This window comes from Oncorhynchus nerka, linkage group LG20 (assembly GCF_034236695.1).
Source record: "Oncorhynchus nerka isolate Pitt River linkage group LG20, Oner_Uvic_2.0, whole genome shotgun sequence".
NCBI lineage: Eukaryota > Metazoa > Chordata > Actinopteri > Salmoniformes > Salmonidae > Oncorhynchus > Oncorhynchus nerka.
Genome location: NC_088415.1, coordinates 51483567 through 51502340, shown reverse-complemented (window position 1 = coordinate 51502340; position 18774 = coordinate 51483567). Strand labels below are relative to the sequence as shown.

The window sequence follows — 18774 nt, the reverse complement described above, 5'->3', positions numbered from 1 at the left end:
TTCAGATTGAGCCGCCATAAACGGCATTAACTGAACGCCGTCTCCGCGACCAAAATAACATTGCCTTTCATTGTCAATCGCGTTATAAAGCACATCTTCAGTGCTAGGTTTTAAATAGGGTCCGTGCTATGTGGGCTACCTTGGGACGTCCCTACCGCGTATGACATTTAAAACGGTGAAAGGGTTTCATTGAGGGTATGGACGTCCCTAAGGATCCCAGATATCACTAACCGATTTGAATGGAGCTATATCGCGCTCAAGTACAAAATGGCAGTGTAGGATCTAGATATAAATAATGACAAGAGAATGTTAATTTGAAAGGGGAGATGCATAGCCTCAGTCTGAGGTGTTACAATAGAACATCACGCATTCGAGGGTTTGAACTTGTAACGCGGCTGCAAAGGATATGCAGTCTGGTGTGGATTCGTTGCATCTGATGAATGTGCGATAGGTAACTTGCTGACTAAACCTGGTTTTAGCAAATGTTGATTTTTGTCCAGCCACACAAGGACAAACTGGTTGAAATATCACAACGAACTCTGAACCAACTATATTCATTTGTTGCTAGCTAATTTGTCCTGGGATAAACATTGGATTATTTTACCTGAAATGCACAACGTTCTCTACTCCGACAATTAATCCACAGATAAAAGGGCAGATTAAGTTCCAAATAATGTCTTCACATGGCGGTTGGCAACCAACTAAACTGCATTACCGCCAGTGTGGACCTCAATTAATCTTTCAATCACAATCGTGGGTTTATGCTCTTAAAAGCCAATGATGGGAGAGGCGGGACTTGCAGCGCATCACAAATGGAACCGAGTTCTATTGAATAGGCCGTGCCCCAACCGGCTGCGCACGTTGATTTTGTCCCCCCACACGTGATCACGACACGCAGGTTGTATAACAGTAGACTTTACGTCCGTCCCCTCGCCCCGACCTGGGCGCGAACCAGGGAAGCGCTGCACACGTCAGTCACCCTCGAAACATCGTTACCCATCGCTCCACAAAAGCCGCGGCACTGCAGAGCAAGTGGCGTCACCGATTGAAACGCCACTAGCGCGCACCACCGCTAACTAGCTAGCCATTTCACATCGGCTACAGTTGCAATATTAAAAACAAACTATGAACCAGTTATATTAATTTGGGGACAGGTCGAAAAGCATTAAACATTTGTCAATTTAGCTAGCTTTACAGTTGCTAGCTAATTTGTCTTGGGATCTGTTATATTTTACCTCAAATGCACAAGGTCCTCTACTTCGACAATTCATCCAAACATAAAACGGTCAACAAAATCATCTCCTTCCAGGCTTTTTCTTTGGACTTTATATTGCAATTGGCAACTAACTTGCATAAGTATTACAACCACCGACTTCTGTTTGTCTTTGTCACCCATGTGGGTATCTGCTTCTATAAACCAATGAGATGGGAGAGGCAGGATGCAATTAGCTCACAAATAGAACTGACTTCTATTTTAGCACTTGACAACGCAGATGCTCGTTAGCGTGCAATAATTGACATTTATTTTGCGACATGAGCGGTGTAGTCAGTAAATACATTTTCCAATGCTCGCGGATGTCGGCTAGTATGGATCTGATCGAATCTAGCCCTAGGTTTACACATAAATAATTTAATGGCTAGAGTTGTTACAAGGCCTTACCAAGTGCTGAACATCCTGTAGCCTTGTCTTCACCCGATACAAACTGAATTAACATAGGAATAATAAAAGGGACAATCACACAAACTAACATTTTAATCCATTGTGAATTCAAACTACATTAATGTTAAATGCCAGTATAATATACAACCCACAAACTTATTTTGTGAAAGCAAAGAATTTTCCCAGCTGGACATTTCAAGACAAGGCTGTTAAAGATGGATTTACACTAGCTCTTATTCATGTTTAAACAGGCAGAACAAACAAATCCAAAAGCTTTGTTTTAGTGCTGAATATCCTGGGAGAAGACATTTCGATATGGTGACCTGATGGTTGAAATGTTGTCTTAAAATATCTAGGAGGGCAGATAGTTCCCCAAGTTTCGTTAAGTGTAACTCAGAGAGGACTCATCTTTATCTGTGCCATTATAGCCTCAATGGCACTGCCCATGCTATCTCCATTTTGAAGTAGTCAATATTACTCTTCACAATTGGCTGATGAGCCAGTTGGACATGTCACCAGGAGGGATCAGCCAATTTAGTTGGAAGTCCAACCCAGTTGACTACATTAAAATTGTGGAAGCCCATGTTAATACAGCTTTTTGGCCACTAGTCTATGGTGTAACTCCAGACTGTCACATGGCCCTGGGCTGTGACTCCCCATTGAAGCAGGGAGAGACTGGGTTATTTCCATCACAACTCCAGTGTGGAATGGACAAAGAGGCCCAATCCCATTCCAGTCTCTTATTTCCTTTCGTGGTACAGATCTGAAGAGATAGGAAAAGTATAAGCTTGTGATTGCCCCCACCAGCCCTTCAATAGGCTGAGTAGAAAACTTCCACACATTTATCCAGTCCATTCATATTTGTACTCCCTGAAGAGCTAGAGCAAAGGAATAGCGACTGGAGTAGTCTGAAGTATGGTGAGTCACTGATCAGAGATGGAGCCTATTTGAAGAAACCCTTCTGAGTGGTAGTGTAACAGTCTATACATACATTAGAGCCCCTGGATACATCTCAATCTTTCGTATGCTTTTGGATACAGGCAGACAGAGGGTGGTACTAAATGCATGCCAAGCTTTCTTCCTTTTCCCATGTAAATACTTCTGACAAGTTTAAGACTCTTCCACCAGTCCATTCTGGGACTTAACCCCCAGGACTCTGGAAGCAGACAAGACGACTCTCATAGTAACAGTAAAAACAAGCCGACTCAGAATTTACTCCCCCTCAACATCAAACAGGCTCCTCTCCACGTTCGGTGGGTAATGGAAGGGGGAGTTGAGAGAAAGAAAAATACCATGTTTGAATAGTTGACAAATGCCTTCTCGCCCCCTCCCTCCGACAATGTTTCCCTGTACATTTAACAATCACCTACGATCAGAGATACTGTACATCACCAAGGAAGGTCCACAGGGTGAAGATAGGCATTTGATACATATTCAAACAGGGTCAGAGTCTCAGCAGTCCTGTGATCCCCGAGCCCCCTGAGGTCATCAGGTCAGAGGGGACTATGTGTAAAAGATGACCTCTGGGATCTGTCCGTCCTCTACCGAGGTGCCGTTGTTGTTGCCCGCGGCGTAGCAGAAGGTGAAGCAGGTCTTGGTGCCGGTTGAGGAAGACTCGTGGGTCACCTTACGCATGCCCTTGGTCCCGTAGTGAGAGTCAGGACCCTGAGAGAGAAAGGGAGGGAGTGGGAAATGAAAGAGGGGAACAAGGGAGGGATGGATGGAAATAGGAAGAGGGAATAAAGAGGGGGATAACGAGAGAATCACTATGGTTACTCACATAGCCAGAACAGGACCACAGCTATCCAGTGAGGAAATAACATCAAAACCTAAACAAACATGTACAGTAAAGCCTGTACCTTGAGTGTGGCGCAGGCTGTGTAGTTGACGTTGGGCAGGATCTCCACCGGCTCCTTGAACATGACTCTGAAGGTGTTGGACGAGCCATCACAGCTGAAGCCTGTGTCGTTCTGACCCAGCACTGTGTTACTGTCTGTATGAATGATCTGGGACGGGAGAGGGACACATTATAGAAACATCACCTGAGTCCCAAATGGCACCCAATTCTCTTTATTGTGCACTAATATGGGCCCTGGTCAAAAGCAGTGCAATATAAAGGGATCCGGTCGCTATTTGGGACACAGATGTCACACATTCTGTCCCGACACACAGTTGATATACATGTATACACAGAAACATATATACTGTCATCAATGATTTAGGAGAGACAAATATCTGAGAGGGAGGGGAAGGGAGTCTTCTTTCCAATGTATTTTGTCTATACAAATTAAAATGTGATTGACTGATTTGGTTAGTTGAGGTGGAAATTACCTGGATGTTGACTTGGTAGTCTGTGGGGCCGTGTATGGAGCCATAGAGGCCAAAGCCCACCACGAAGATCCTCCTGTTCACTGAAAATCTGGGAGGAGGATAGGTGAGGCTAGGCGGGATAAATGATGTCCAGAGGCAATATTTTCCTAATAAAAATGAGTATCTTTGTGTGTGTCATTGTTAATTTGGGTCTGTGTGTTCTCACCGTATGCGGTCACTGGTTCCGCTGTAGCCCCAGCGGCTCTCCACCTGTCCGAAGCGTGTGATGCTGCACTCCTTCCCCCGGAGGCAACAGCGAGGCCGGTCGATGAACTCTACGTGGGGCTTTGGGTTCACTGTGAAGTGAAGAAACAGACTCACAACCTCCCTGTCTGTCAGGATACTAGACTGGGCCGGCCCTGGTTGAAGACACACAGCGGGGAAAGGAGGACACGTCAGCGTGAGTGTGTGTTCGTGTGAGAGAGATAGTAAGAAAGAGACATAACCCCTGCAGGAGACGGTAAAGGTTCTGCATTCTAATAGTGCAAAATGTACTAAGTGTCTGTTACCTGCAGCGAACTCCTCAATAGTCATGAGTGGGAAGCGAATCAGGGCGAGGGCCTTGCCCAGGACCCTGCGTTTGTTCTCTGGAGTGGGCTGTAGCTGCTGTCGGTGGGCCTCTGCCTCTGCCCAGCGCACCGCCGCCACAAAAAGACGCACCTCCCTCACCCCTAGAGTGTCCCTCTCCAGCACAGCCACCAATGTATCTGAAAGATGGAGAGAGTGAACAAGATGGAAAGAGAGGGAATGAGACAATAAGATGACCGAGGGGGAGAAGAGAAGGAAAGAAGGGATGGCAAAGATAGAAGGGGAGAGAGTGAAATGGAAGAAAAGCGAAGTCATCATGATACACAGAAACATTGCCTTTCAATATGAAGAGTGAACTACAAAATCTAGATTGAACTACAATACCCAGATCTATGTCCGTGAAGCCCTCAGCGGCGAGTGCATCTCCAGTGTTCTTATCGATGTTCTCTAGACACAGGCTGGCAAGCTGGGGCTCATCGAACAGTCGAGCCTGAAACACATGTGGTTATACATTGATCAGAGAGACACACACAAGTCAACAGTAGTTTACTTACATGAACTGACCAATAATCTATGCGAATGCTGCTTTGGGACTGACGGGTGCTATTGTCTTGAGACAAATAGACAGACTTGTGGAGTTGTTTTGATACTGGGTCAAGCCACACAATCAGACACTGGTGAGTGACTTGTTTAGACACTGCATCCCAGTCAGACATTACAGTAGTAGCTGACCTGAGTGAGCAGCATGAAAGCATTGTCTGCCCGCAGGTTCTTCTTGAGGAACTCCACACAGTGGGCCTCCAGGGCTGGCACTGCATACTTCTTAGCCGTGTACAGAGTGGTCATCACTGTCTCAGGTCCTATCTGAACCTCATCAGAGTACAGAAACCTGGAGGGGGACAAGATTCTATGACTGATAGCAGAGGACCTATACACTCAATGGACTAACAGTCTGAGCGGCACAAATGACCTGGGTTCAATACCAGGTCAGTGTAAGGCTATATTCTGCATACTATATAAATTCCAATACCACTTTTGTGTAAAATACTTAGGGTGCGAGTGTAGGGTGTATTTAGCCTATTATGATATAATAATTTCTAAACTAGAAGCCATTTCTTACTTCAGTAATGCCAGAAAGGCTGCAGGTTCGACATCTGGCAGTTCGATTTCCGTTGAAGTGGTCGCCATACCCCCGTTGAACATGGCATCGAAGACTGCGCTGCCCACAGCAAGAACGAATCTAACCAAAACAAAAGCGAAAAGATATCAAAACAATGCCTTTCACCAATATACATCAACGTCGCTTGGATTAACACAAACAAGAAGAATTTCTGAACGCTCTACTAACCATACTTTGTTGACAAACTATATAGTTATAAAGGAACAGCCACGTTCGCTCTTACCGGTGTGCGGGTATTCGCTGCACTCCCATACCTTTCCCCACCAGAAAATGAACGTCACTCAGAACCTCGTTATTGAACAGGAAAGCAAACCGTTCCTTAACGGTACTTTTCGTCGCCTGCCAATTGTACACGGGTTCCCGGTAAACCAAAACAGCAGCGGCCGCTGGTGCTGACAATAACGAGGAATGGGTCGTTGGTACACTCGCAGCCGAAGCATTCGACGTCATGTTCGTAGCGGAGGTCTCCATCGCTCTTGCCGAGGCGCTTTGAGCTAGCGTTTGCTGAATCGCGTTATGTGCAGTCGGTGGAGTTCCAGCAACAACACCGGCGCTTTCACCTCCGCCAGGCCCCGACTGCGGGTTGGGGCGCCTTGCAGCCCCCTGAGCCCCTCCGGTCGCACCAACAGGCCCGCCGTTGGACATAGGCATTGAATAAGCACTGTTGCTGGGCTGGCCATTTCCTAAAGGCCCTGGGCCGGATAAATTTAGGCAGGGAGGCCTGCCGCTGTTATCCCCAGCAGCCATCTTGAATCTGATAGAATGTGGGAGTTGCGTGACGTAGACATAAACAAAACGGTCATAACTCTTACCCAGTGGTGTAAAGTATAGTAAAAAAAAACTTGCTAATTTAATTTTTGACTACTTTTACTTCACTTATGTTAAATTCCTAAAGGGAGTAAGGATTACTTGACACCCAAAAGTACATTTTGAATGCTTAGCCGGACAGGGAAATAGTCAAATTCACGCACTTATCAACAGAACATCCCTTGCCATCCATACTGCCTCTGATCTGACGGACTGACTAAACACACGTGCTTCGTTTGTAAATGATGTCAATGTTGGAGTGTACCCCTTGCTTCCCGTACATTTTTAAAACAAGAACATTGTGCCATCTGGTTTGCTTAATATAAGGAATGAACATGTATTAAAGGGGTGAACATAAAACACCCTAGATTAACCATTATCCACAACAGCATTCTTTCTTCATTGACAGGTTTTGCCAATGTAGCGCCGCTGTGTCTGCCAGTAGCGAAGGCCGGGACAGAGCTATATGCCGGAGTGGCTCATGTACTGAGGAAGGAAGGATGGAGGGGATGTAATAATGTCATATTTGGTAGTTAACATCCCAATGTCATAAAGGTACCGTCTTCATTACATTACCTTGTTTAGGAAGTTCAAAAAATCTCAGATTTACAGACAGCTAATTTCGTTTTCTTAGTGATACACTGAATAATTATAGCTAACGCTAACTTTGATCAGCATGGACATCCGAAAATGTCTGGGCACTGCCAAGTCCAAAAAAACGGAGGACCACCATGTCGAGACTGATGCCGAGCTCACCGAGCAGCCTGCTAGCCAGACAACTGAGGTTGAAAAGCCTAGCAAATGCAACTTGACCAAGATGAGCCATGGTTAGCACCAGCAGCACGAGGTTAACATCACAAGCACCTCCGTTACCCCAGCCACTAGCACCTGACGAACTCGGTGATGATGAGCCAGCACAGGTTTGTCTCCACTCCACACTTACCCGAGACTAGAAAGTTCATAACTGACTTGCAGCCTGTACATTTAAATAGTGGATAGGCATAGGGAGATTGATGGGGAAATGATATGATAGCATTTTATAAACCTTGAATGAAAGGAACAGCATTCCAAAATATACACACTCCCAAGAGATTAGGTAGGTTTCCATCCAATTTGCGACAGATTTTCATGCAAATATTCTCAAATCTGCATAAAACAATATGCGCATTTTCGCACCAGAGATGTTTAGAGAAAACTGACTTTTGGCGCATAAAATGCTGTTTGTGATGACCTAGTGCATATAAAAATGACTTTTGCCGTTAACTGACCATGTACCGAAAAAATATTTAATGGGACTCCATCGCATTTTCAGCTCTACTGATGGTTTTGTCACTGTTTTGGCTTCATGCGTCAGGCAAATCATCTGCATGAAATGGTTGGATGGAAACGTTGTTAGTGTTGTGTAAATTAACCAGTGGTGGGAGAAGTACCCATCTGTCATACTTAAGTAAAAGTAAAGATGCCTTAATGGAAAATGACTCAAGTAAAAGTGAAAGTTACCTAGTAAAATTCTACTTGAGCAAATACTTTTTGACTTTTAGTTTTATATATACTTAAGTATCAAAAGTAAATGTGATTGCTAAAATATCAGTATCAGAAGTAAAAGTATAAATAATTTCACATTCCTTAACAGCACGATTTTATTTAAAAAAAAAAATTTACGGACAGCCAGGGGCACACACCAACACTCAGACATAATTTACAAACAAAGCATTTGTGTTTAGTGAGTCCGCCAGATCAGATGCAGTAGGGATGACCAGGGATTTTCTCTTTACATTTACATTTAAGTCATTTTTAAAGTTCTTTAAGTGTGTGAATTAGACCATTTTCCTGTCCTGCTAAGCATTCAAAATGTAACTAGTACTTTTGGGTGTCAGGGAAAATGTATGGAGTAGAAAGTACATTATTTTCTTTATGAATGTAGTGGGGTAAAAGTTGTCAAAAATATAAGTAGTAAAGTAAACTACTTATCCAAGATGGCGTAGCAGTCAGACGTGTTTTTGTCTTGTCCCATGTAAATATTTGGTTTCGTCAAAAAAAAAATCGTATTTATTTTTAATGTCACTTTCCACCTACGATCTAAATATACTTTCCTGCAACCCGCCTCCCCCAATCAAATCAAATCAAATGTATTTATATAGCCCTTCGTACATCAGCTGATATCTCAAAGTGCTGTACAGAATCCCAGCCTAAAACCCCAAACAGCAAGCAATGCAGGTGTGGTACGGATCTGCTATTTTTATACGTTATAACTGGAACCTCCATCAGAAGCTACCCAGCTAACTAGCTACTAGCTAGTAGTCACTGTTAGCCACGGCTAGCGGTCTTCACCTTTAGCTCAGACACCAGCCAGCTTTGCTCGGTAAATACCTGCCAGTCTGCACAGTGCGATTTCAACCCAGAGCATATCGGACTGCTTTTCTCCACTACATCACCGGATTCCTGCCGCAAGTTCTGGGCCATTACACCAGATCATCGCAGCTAGCTAGCTGCTACTGCTGGCTAATGCCTCTGTCCCGAAGCAAGCACCAGTTAGCCTTGGGCTAGCCTCGAGCTAGGCCCATCTCGCGGCTAGCCGAAGAGGTATACCCGATAATTCGCGGGCTACAATACCTCTTTTGCCAATTGGCCTGGACCCTTTATTGCCGACACGGAGCCCCAGCCGATCCATCATGACTGGTCTGCCGACGTAATCGTCTGATGTGGTTTCAACAGGCTTTTCCGTTGTGATGTCGCCTTAGACCCATCTGCTAGCCCCGGCCCGCTAGCTTTCCGAACGGCATGCCTCCTGCTCGCCTATCATAGTAGCGACTACCAAACGGCTACCTGACACACCTCATTGGACCCTATGATCACTCGGCTACACATGCCTAAATTTGAGTTTATTCACTGCTTTAGCACACTCCACCAACCCTGATGTCCTAGCCGTGTCTGAATCCTGGCTTAGGAAGGCCACCAAAAATTCAGAAATTTCCATCCCTAACTACAACATTTTCCGTCAAGGTAGAGCTGCCAAAGGGGGCGGAGTTAGCCTGCAGAATTCTGTCATGCTATCCAGGTCTGTGCCCAAACAGTTCGAACTTCTACTTTTAAATATCCACCTTTCCATAAATAAGTCTCTCACTGTTGCCACTTGTTTTAGACCCCCCTCAGCCCCCAGCTGTGCTCTGGACACCATATGTGAATGGATTGCCCCCCATCTATCTTCAGAGTTCGTACTGTTAGGTGACCTAAACTGGGATATGCTTAGCACCCCGGCCGTCCTACAATCTAAGCTAGATGCCCTCAATCTCACACAAGTTATCAAGGAACCGACCAGGTACAACCCTAAATCCGCAAACATGGGCACCCTCATAGATATCATCCTGACCAACCTCCGCTGTCTTCAACCAGGATCTCAGCGATCACTGCCTCATTGCCTGTGTCCGTAATGGGCCCACGGTCAAACAACCAACCCTCATCACTGTCAAACGCTCCCTAGAACACTTCAGCGAGCAGGCCTTTCTAATCAACCTGGCCCAGGTATTGTGGCATATTGACCTCAACCCATCAGTAGAGGACACCTGGTTGTTCTTTAAAAGTGCTTTCCTCACCACCTTAAATAAGCATGCCCAATTCAAAAAATGGAGAACTAAAAACAGATATAGCCCTTGGTTCACTCCAGACTTTACTCACCTTGACCAGCACAAAAACATCCTGTGGCGTACTGCATTAGCATCGAATAGCCCCCGTGATATGCAACTTTTCAGGGAAGTCAGGAACCAGTATACACAGTCAGTTAGGAAAGCTAAAGCTAGCTTTTTCAAACATAAATTTGCATCCTGTAGCACTTATTACAAAAAGTTGTGGGACACCGTAAAGTCCATGGAGAATAAGAACACCTGCCCACTGCACTGAGGCTAGGAAACTCTGTCACCGCCAATAAATATACGATAATCGAGAATTTCAATAAGCATTTTTCTACGGCTGGCCGTGCTTTCCACCTGGCTACCCCTACCCCGGCCAACAGCTCTGCACCCCCCGCAGCAACTTGCCCAAGCCCCCCCGCTTCTCCTTTACCCCCAAATCCAGATAGCTGATGTTCTGAAAGAGCTGCAAAATCTGGATCCCTACAAATTAGCTGTGCTACACAATCTAGACCCTCTCTTTCTAAAATTATCTGCTGAAATTGTTGCAACCCCTAACCTGTTCAACCTCTCTTTCATATCGTCTGAGATCCCTAAAGATTGAAAAGCTGTCACGGTCATCCCCCTCTTCAAAGGGGGAGACACTCTACACCCAAACTGTTATAGACCTATAGACATATATCCTTCCTGCGATGCCTATCTAAAGTCTTCGAAAGCCAAGTTAAAAAACAGATCACCGACCATTTCGATTCCCACCGTACCTTTTCAACTATGCAATCTGGTTTCCGAGCTGGACATGGGTGCACCTCAGCCACGCTCAAAGTCCTAAACTATATCATAACAGCCATAGATAAAAGACTACTGTGCAGCCATTTTCATCGACCTGGCCAAGGCTTTCGACTGTCAATCACCGCATTCTTATCGGCAGACTCAATAGCCTTGGTTTGTCAAATGACTGCATCGCCTGGTTCACCAACTACTTCTCAGATAGAGTTCAGTGTGTCAAATCGGTGGGCCTGTTATCCGGACCTCTGGCAGTCTCCATGGGGGTGCCACAGGGTTCAATTCTCGGGCCGACTCTTTTCTCTGTATACATCAATGATGTCGCTCTTGCTGCTGGTGATTTTCTGATCCACCTCTACGCAGACGACACCATTCTGTATACATTGGGCCTTTCCTTGGATACTGTGTTAACAAACCTCCAAACAAGCTTCAATGCCATACAACACTCCTTCCGTGGCCTCCAACTGCTCTTAAATGCAAGTAGAAATAAATGCATGCTCTTCAACCGATTGCCGCCCGCACCTGCCCGCCTAGCATCACTACTCTGGACGGTTCTGACTTAGAATATGTGGACAACTACAAATACCTAGGTGTCTGGTTAAACTCTCCTTCCAGACTCACATTAAAGCATCTCCAATCCAAAATTAAATCTAGAATCGTCTACCTCTTACGCAACAAAACCTCCTTCACTCATGCTGCTAAACACACCCTCGTAAAACTGACTATCCTACCGATCTTTGACTTCGGTGATGTCATTTACAAAATAGCCTCCAACACTCTACTCAGCAAATTGGATGTAGTCTATCACAGTGTCATCCATTTTGTCACCAAAGCCCCATATATTACCCACCACTGCGACCTGTATGCTCTCCTTGGCTGGCCATCGCTACATATTCGTCGCCAAACTCACTGGCTCCAGGCCATCTATAAGTCTTTGCTAGGTAAAGTCCTGCCTTATCTCAGCTCACTGGTCACCATAGCAACCCTCACCCGTAGTACGCGCTCCAGCAGGTATATTTCACTGGTCATCCCCAAAGCCAACAACTCCTTTGGCTGCCTCTACTTCCAGTTCTCTGCTGCCAATGACTGGAGCGAATTTCAAAAATTACTGAAGCTGGAAACTTATATCTCCCTCACAAACTTTAAGCATCAGCTGTGAGAGCAGCTTACCGATCACTGTACCTGAACACAGCCCATCTGTAAATAGCACACCCAACTACCTCATCTCCATATTGTTTTTTATTTTTTGCTCTTTTGCAACCCAGTATCTCTACTTACACATCATCATCTGCACATCTATCACTCCAGTGTTAATGCTAAATTGTAACACCATGGCCTATTTATTGCCTTACCTCTCTAATGTTATTATATTTGCACACACTGTACATAGATTTTTCTATTGTTATTGACTGTACGTTTGCTTATCCCATGCGTAACTGTTGTTGTTTTTGTCGCACTGCTTTTCTTTATCTTGGCCAGGTCACAGTTGTAAATGAGAACTTGTTCTCAACTGGCCTACCTGGTTAAATAAAGTGAAGAAAAAAAATACTTTAAAGTATTTTTAAAGTGAACCTATGAGCCCCAGGCTCAAACTCAAATGAATGGAAGATGTAGACATCAAACAGGGATTGGGTGTTGATTTGACGTAAATGGCTGTAAAATATACCAAATAAATAGTGAGATGGCATTGTCAGTGTGCCTCCATGCTTTGCAAAAGTTCTCATATTCTAAAATCAAATATTTTCTCTAACAGGTTGAGACCAACATGGTTGAGTACCTGCACCAGGTGGAGGTGACCAGACCCTACCCATTTGTGTTGGTTCTTCGGGACTGCTCACGGATGTTTACAGTCATTAGTGGACCGGCATTGGAGCAAGGTACACTGCTTGGGTCACAGGATGTGTGCTTCAAGTCTTATTATGTGTTTGATATCAACTTTCCCACTTTGCCCCAGCATGGGAATTCCTATAGACCATGGTGTATCAGCTGCCAGATATAGTATCTCCTGCAGTAAGACTGTTGCGAGCATGTATTTTTTCCACTGAACAATAGTGGATAAGTATCTGCTCTTGTATGTAGTGTGAGAAGGGACCAGAGGAAACAAGTGTTCCTGTGAATTAATAGATCAATGGATGGCTGGATGAGCCACAAGGTTCTCATTCCATTGCTCTTAAGGCACTATTTCTAGCTGTTTAAATTGCATTTGTGCCTGCTTTTTGCCTACAGTACATCTCATTTGCCTTTAGTATAACTACTGAAGCATGTTCTGGTACATATTCATTCTATCGTAACAATTTATTTTAAATACAAATGTTACATTTTGGGGATTGTGATTGAGTCATTAGTCCATGTCCTTAGTATAGTGACCTTCAAATGTAATATTTTACACTTGTTCTGTGTAACAATGTTTTAATTCGACCCAAATGTAGACCATTATTGTATGGCAAAACAGCATGTGTGTGCTGTCACCTAACATAGTCGAAGTGTGTCAGTGAACGTGAATATCTACTGATTTACCTCTGCCTTAAGTGGTATTTTATTTTTATTTTTTTACCTTTATTTTACTAGTCAAGTCAGTTAAGAACAAATTCTTATTTTCAATGAAGGCCTAGGAACAGTGGGTTAACTGCCTGTTCAGGGGCAGAACGACAGATTTGTACCTTGTCAGCTCTGGGATTTGAACTTGTAACCGTCCAATGCTCTAACCACTAGGCTACCCTGCCGCCCCCCACAGATCTGTGTTAATACCACTTAAGACAGACAGTGTCACATGCACGCAAGTGTGCACATCAATTTCAACTGAGGCTTTAGTCTGATGTTTGGAATGTTTGGTTCATGAAATAATATAAATACATTCTAATAATCAATCCTATTTTATGAAATCTTATCTTGTGAAATAATACACACAGTATTTAGACAATAGGGCTTTGTTTCAATGTGCTATTTAAAAATATATATATTCTTGTACATTCTCTGACGTGATGTATGTTCTGAAATACAGTTAGGTAAGGGAAGGGATGGGATGCAAAAATATGCAAGCAAAATTGAAATTAGGATGACACTGAAAACATCCCAAGGATAACATAAATTACCCAGCTGCTGGGTCAATCCCCCAACCCAACACACTGTTTTTTTTTAAACCCAGCAATATAGTCTAATTTACCTAGCAGTTGGGTCAAGCGCTCAACCCATGACACTGGATTAGAAGCACAACCCAAACCTGCTGGGTTGAATTACGGCAATCTGTGTTTGGCCAGTATTGACCCAGTGCTGGGTTGTCAAAATTACCTAAATTGGGTTATCTTTAAAACCTCACCAGGGTACGTGGGACGCTAGCGGTCCATCTGGCCAACATCCAGTGAAATTGCAGAGCACCAAATTCAAAAACAAATACTCCTTATAAAAATTCATAAAACATACAAGTGTTATACATCGGTTTAAAGATGAACTTCTTGTTAATCCAACCACGGTGTCAAATTTCATAAAGGCTTTACGACGAAAGCATACCATGCGATTATCTGAGAACAGCGCCCAGCAGACAAGTCATTGCAAACAGTTACCAGCCAAGTAGAGGAGTTACACAAGTCAGAAACAGAGATAAAATTAATCACTTACCTTTGATGATCTTCATATGGTTGCACTCACAAGACAACCATTTACTTAATAAATGTTTGTTTTGTACGATAAAGTCCCTGTTTATATCCAAAAACCTCAATTTTGTTCAAACGCAGTCACAACAGGCAGACAAAAAATCCAAATAGTATCTGTAAAGTTCGTAGAAACAATTCAAAAGATGTTTATAATCAATCCTCAGGTTGTTTTTAGCCTAAATAATCAATAATATTTCAACCAGACAATAACGTTGTCAATATAAAAGGTAAACAAGAAAGAGGCTCTTGGTCGCGTGCATGAAAAATCTCTGTGACACTGTAGGGTCCACTCATTCAGAGTGGTCTGACTCTCTAATTTTTCAGAATACAAGCCTGAAACAATTTCTAAAGACTGTTGACATCTAGGAAGTGTAATTTGAGTCCTAAGTCAATGGATACTGTAATGGCATTTAATAGAAAACTACAAACATAAAAAACATAAAAAATGTTCTCAGGTTTTCGTCTGCCAAATCAGTTCTGTTATACTCACAGACATTATTTTAACAGTTTTGGAATCTTTAGAGTGTTTTCTATCCAACCAATTATATGCATATCCTAGCTTCTGCGCCTGAGTAGCAGACAGTTTACTTTGGGCACGCTTTTCACCTGGAAGTGAAAATAGTGCCCCCTACCCTAGTGAAGTTTTAACCTAGCACTTCCAAATTTTAATTTAATGGTGGATCAGCTTAATATTGCTGATTTGTTGCTTCCATCAATGTAATTGTCTGCATCATTTCCAATCCCCCATATATACAGTTGAAGTCGGAAGTTTACATACACCTTAGCCAAATACATTTATCTCCGTTTTTCACAATTCCTGACATTTAATCCTCGTAAAAAGTCACTGTCTTAGGTCAATTAGATCACCATTTTATTTTAGGAATGTAAAATGTCAGAATAATAGTAGAGAGGATGACTTATTTCAGCTTTTATTTCTTTCATCACATTCTCAGTGGGTCAGAAGTTTGAAAACACTCAATTAGTATTTGGTAGCATTGCATTTCAATTGTTTAACATGGGTCAAACGTTTCGGGTGGACTTCCACAAGCTTCCCACAATAAGTTGGGTGAATTTTGGCCCATTCCTCCTGACAGAGCTGGTGTAACTGAGTCAGGTTTGTAGGCCTCCTTGCTCGCACACACTTTTTCAGTTCTGTCCACACATTTTCTATGGGATTGAGGTCAGGGTTTTGAGATGGCCACTCCAATACCTTGACTTTGTTGTCCAGAACTTTGGAAGTATGCTTGAGGTCGTTGTCCATTTGGAAGACCCATTTGCAATTAAGTTTTAACTTCCTGACACGTTGTGTTAGCTAATCCAAGTTTATCATTTTAAAAGGCTAATTGATCATTAGAAAACCCTTTTGCAATTATGTTAGCACAGCTGAAATCTGTTGTGCTGATTAAAGAACCAATTAAACTGTCCTTCTTTAGACTAGTTGAGTGTCTGGAGCATCATCATTTGTGGGTTCGATTACAGGCTCAAAATGGCTCAAAATGAATCAAAGAACTTTCTTCTGAAACTTGTCAGTCTATTCTTGTTCTGATAAATGAAGGCTATTTCATGTGAGAAATTGCCAAGAAACTGAAGATCTCGTACAACGCTGTGTACAACTCTCTTCACAGAACAGAGCAAACTGGCTCTAACCAGAATAGAAAGAGGAGTGGGAGGCCCCGGAGCACAACTGAGCAAGAGGACAAGTACATTAGAGTGTCTAGCTTGAGAAACAGACCCCTCAAAAGTCTCAACTGGCAGCTTCATTAAATAGTACCTGCAAATCACCAGTCTCAATGTCAACATTGAAGAGGCGACTGGCCTTCTAGGCTGAGTTCCTCTGTTCAGTGTCTGTGTTCTTTTGCCCATCTTAATATTTTATTTTTATTGGCCAGTCTGAGATATGGCTTTTTCTTTCCAACTCTGCCTAGAAGGCTAGCATCCCAGAGTTGCCTCTTCACTATTGATGTTGAGATTGGTGTTTTGCGGCTACTGAGGTGCAGTTAACTCTACTGAACTTATCCTCTGCAGCAGAGGTAACTCTGCATCTTCCTTTCCTGTGGTGGTCCTCATGAGAGCCAGTTTCATCATAGGGCATGATGGTTTTTGGGACTGCACTTGAAGAAACTTTGAAAGTTCTTGAGATTTTCCATATTGACTGACCTTCATGTCTTAAAGTAATGATGGACTGTCGTTTCTCTTTGCTTATTTGAGCTGTTCTTGCCATAATATGGACTTGGTCTTTTACCAAATAGGACTATCTTCTATCTTCTAGCCCAACAAAACTGAATGGCTGAAATGCATTAAGAAGGAAAGAAATTCCACAAGGCGCACCTGTTAATTGAAATGTAATTCCACGTGACTACCTCTTGAAGCTGGTTGAGAGAATGCCAAGAGCAAAGCGGTCATCAAGGCAAAGGGTGGCTACTTTGAAGAATCTAATTTAAAATCTATTTTGATTTATTTAACACTTTTTTAGTTACTACATGATTCCATATGTGTTATTTCATAGTTTTGATGACTTCACTATTATTCTACAATGTAGAAAAGTGTGTATATATGAGATTGAGATTCTACTTTGTCTCTATACTGACGCTTAGCTTGTTTGATTGCCTTGCGGAGGGAGTAGTTACACTGTTTGTATTCGGTCATGTTTCCGGTCACCTTGCCCTGATTAAAAGCAGTGGTTTGGGCTTTCAGTTTCACGCGAATGCTGCCATCAATCCACGGTTTCTGGTTTGGGAATGTTTTAATCGTTGCTATGGGAACGACATCTTCAACGCACGTTCTAATGAACTCGCTCACCGAATCAGCGTATTTCTCAATGTTGTTGTCTGACGCAATACGAAACATATCCCAGTCCACGTGATGGAAGCAGTCTTGGAGTGTGGAATCAGATTGGTCGGACCAGCGTTGAACAGACCTCAGCGCGGGAGCTTCTTGTTTTAGTTTCTGTCTGTAGGCAGGGATCAACAAAATGGAGTCGTGGTCAGCTTTTCCGAAAGGAGGGCGGGGCAGGGCCTTATATGCGTTGCGGATGTTAGAATAGCAGTGATCCAAGGTTTTTCCAGCCCTGGTTGCGCAATCGATATGCTGATAAAATTTAGGGAGTCTTGTTTTCAGATCAGCCTTGTTAAAATCCCCAGCTACAATGAATGCAGCCTCCGGATAAATGGATTCCAGTTTGCAAAGAGTCAAATAAAGTTTGTTCAGAGCCATCGATGTGTCTGCTTGGGGGGGAATATATACGGCTGTGATTATAATCGAAGAGAATTCCCTTGGAAGATAATGCGGTCGACATTTGATTGTGAGGAATTCTAAATCAGGTGAACAGAAGGACTTGAGTACCTGTATGTTGTTATGATCACACCACGTCACGTTAACCATGAAGCATACGCCCCCGCCCCTCTTCTTACCAGAAAGATGTTTGTTTCTGTCGGCGCGATGCGTGGAGAAACCAGCTGGCTGCACCGATTCCGATAGCGTCTCTCCAGTGAGCCATGTTTCCGTGAAGCAAAGAACGTTACAGTCTCTGATGTCCCTCTGGAATGCTACCGTTGCTCGGATTTCATCAACCTTGTTGTCAATAGACTGGACATTGGCGAGAAGAATGCTAGGGAGTGGTGCACGATGTGCCCGTCTCCGGAGTCTGACCAGAAGACCACTCCATTTCCCCCTTTTACGAAGTCGTTTTTTTGGGTCGCCGGCTGGGATCCATTCCGTTGTCCTGGGTGAAAGGCAGAACACAGGATCCGCTTCGCGAAAGTCATATTCTTGGTCGTACTGATGGTGAGTTGACGCTGCTCTTATGTTCAGTAGTTCTTCTCGACTCTATGTAATGAAACCTAAGATGACCTGGGGTACTAATGTAAGAAATAACACGCAAAAAAACAAAAAACTGCATAGTTTCCTAGGAACGCGAAGCGAGGCGGCCATCTCTGTCGGCGCCGGAAGTTTAACTGAGCTAAACGACTACCGCCCCGTAGCACTCACTTCCGTCATCATGAAGTGCTTTGAGAGACTAGTCAAGGACCATATCACCTCCACCCTAGACCCACTCCAATTTGCTTACCGCCCAAATAGGTCCACAGACGATGCAATCTCAACCACACTGCACACTGCCCTAACCCATCTGGACAAGAGGAATACCTATGTGAGAATGCTGTTCATCGACTA

The 18774-nt window shown here is 43.6% G+C and overlaps 1 protein-coding gene and 1 long non-coding RNA gene across 2 annotated transcripts; one reads left to right on the top strand and one right to left on the bottom strand.

Annotated features, from left to right (window-relative positions):
• Positions 1-1735: 1735 nt before the first annotated feature.
• LOC115102721 (BTB/POZ domain-containing protein 2-like) lies at positions 1736-6527 on the bottom strand. Its single transcript, XM_029622959.1, has 9 exons — positions 5962-6527; positions 5679-5798; positions 5291-5447; positions 4943-5048; positions 4540-4737; positions 4197-4389; positions 3992-4079; positions 3520-3666; positions 1736-3325 (listed from the first exon to the last, which is right to left on the bottom strand). The coding sequence occupies exons 1-9, from the start codon at positions 6483-6485 to the stop codon at positions 3164-3166; spliced, it is 1695 nt and encodes a 564-aa protein (XP_029478819.1). The 5' UTR covers positions 6486-6527; the 3' UTR covers positions 1736-3163.
• An 89-nt stretch (positions 6528-6616) lies between these two features.
• Positions 6617-16041, top strand: LOC115101723 (uncharacterized). Its single transcript, XR_003859346.2, has 3 exons — positions 6617-7100; positions 7221-7465; positions 12708-16041. It is a non-coding gene; the product is annotated as an uncharacterized LOC115101723 (long non-coding RNA).
• The last annotated feature ends 2733 nt before the right edge of the window (positions 16042-18774 follow it).

Excerpts from the sequence above, each read along its gene's own strand:
- LOC115102721 (XM_029622959.1), bottom strand. The coding sequence starts at position 6,485 with ATGGCTGCTGGGGATAACAGCGGCAGGCCTCCCTGCCTAAATTTATCC. Across the intron at positions 5,448-5,678 it reads GCCTTTCTGGCATTACTGAA|GTTTCTGTACTCTGATGAGG; the intron begins GTAAGAAATGGC and ends GTCCCCCTCCAG. Across the intron at positions 3,667-3,991 it reads ACTACCAAGTCAACATCCAG|ATCATTCATACAGACAGTAA; the intron begins GTAATTTCCACC and ends CTCCCGTCCCAG.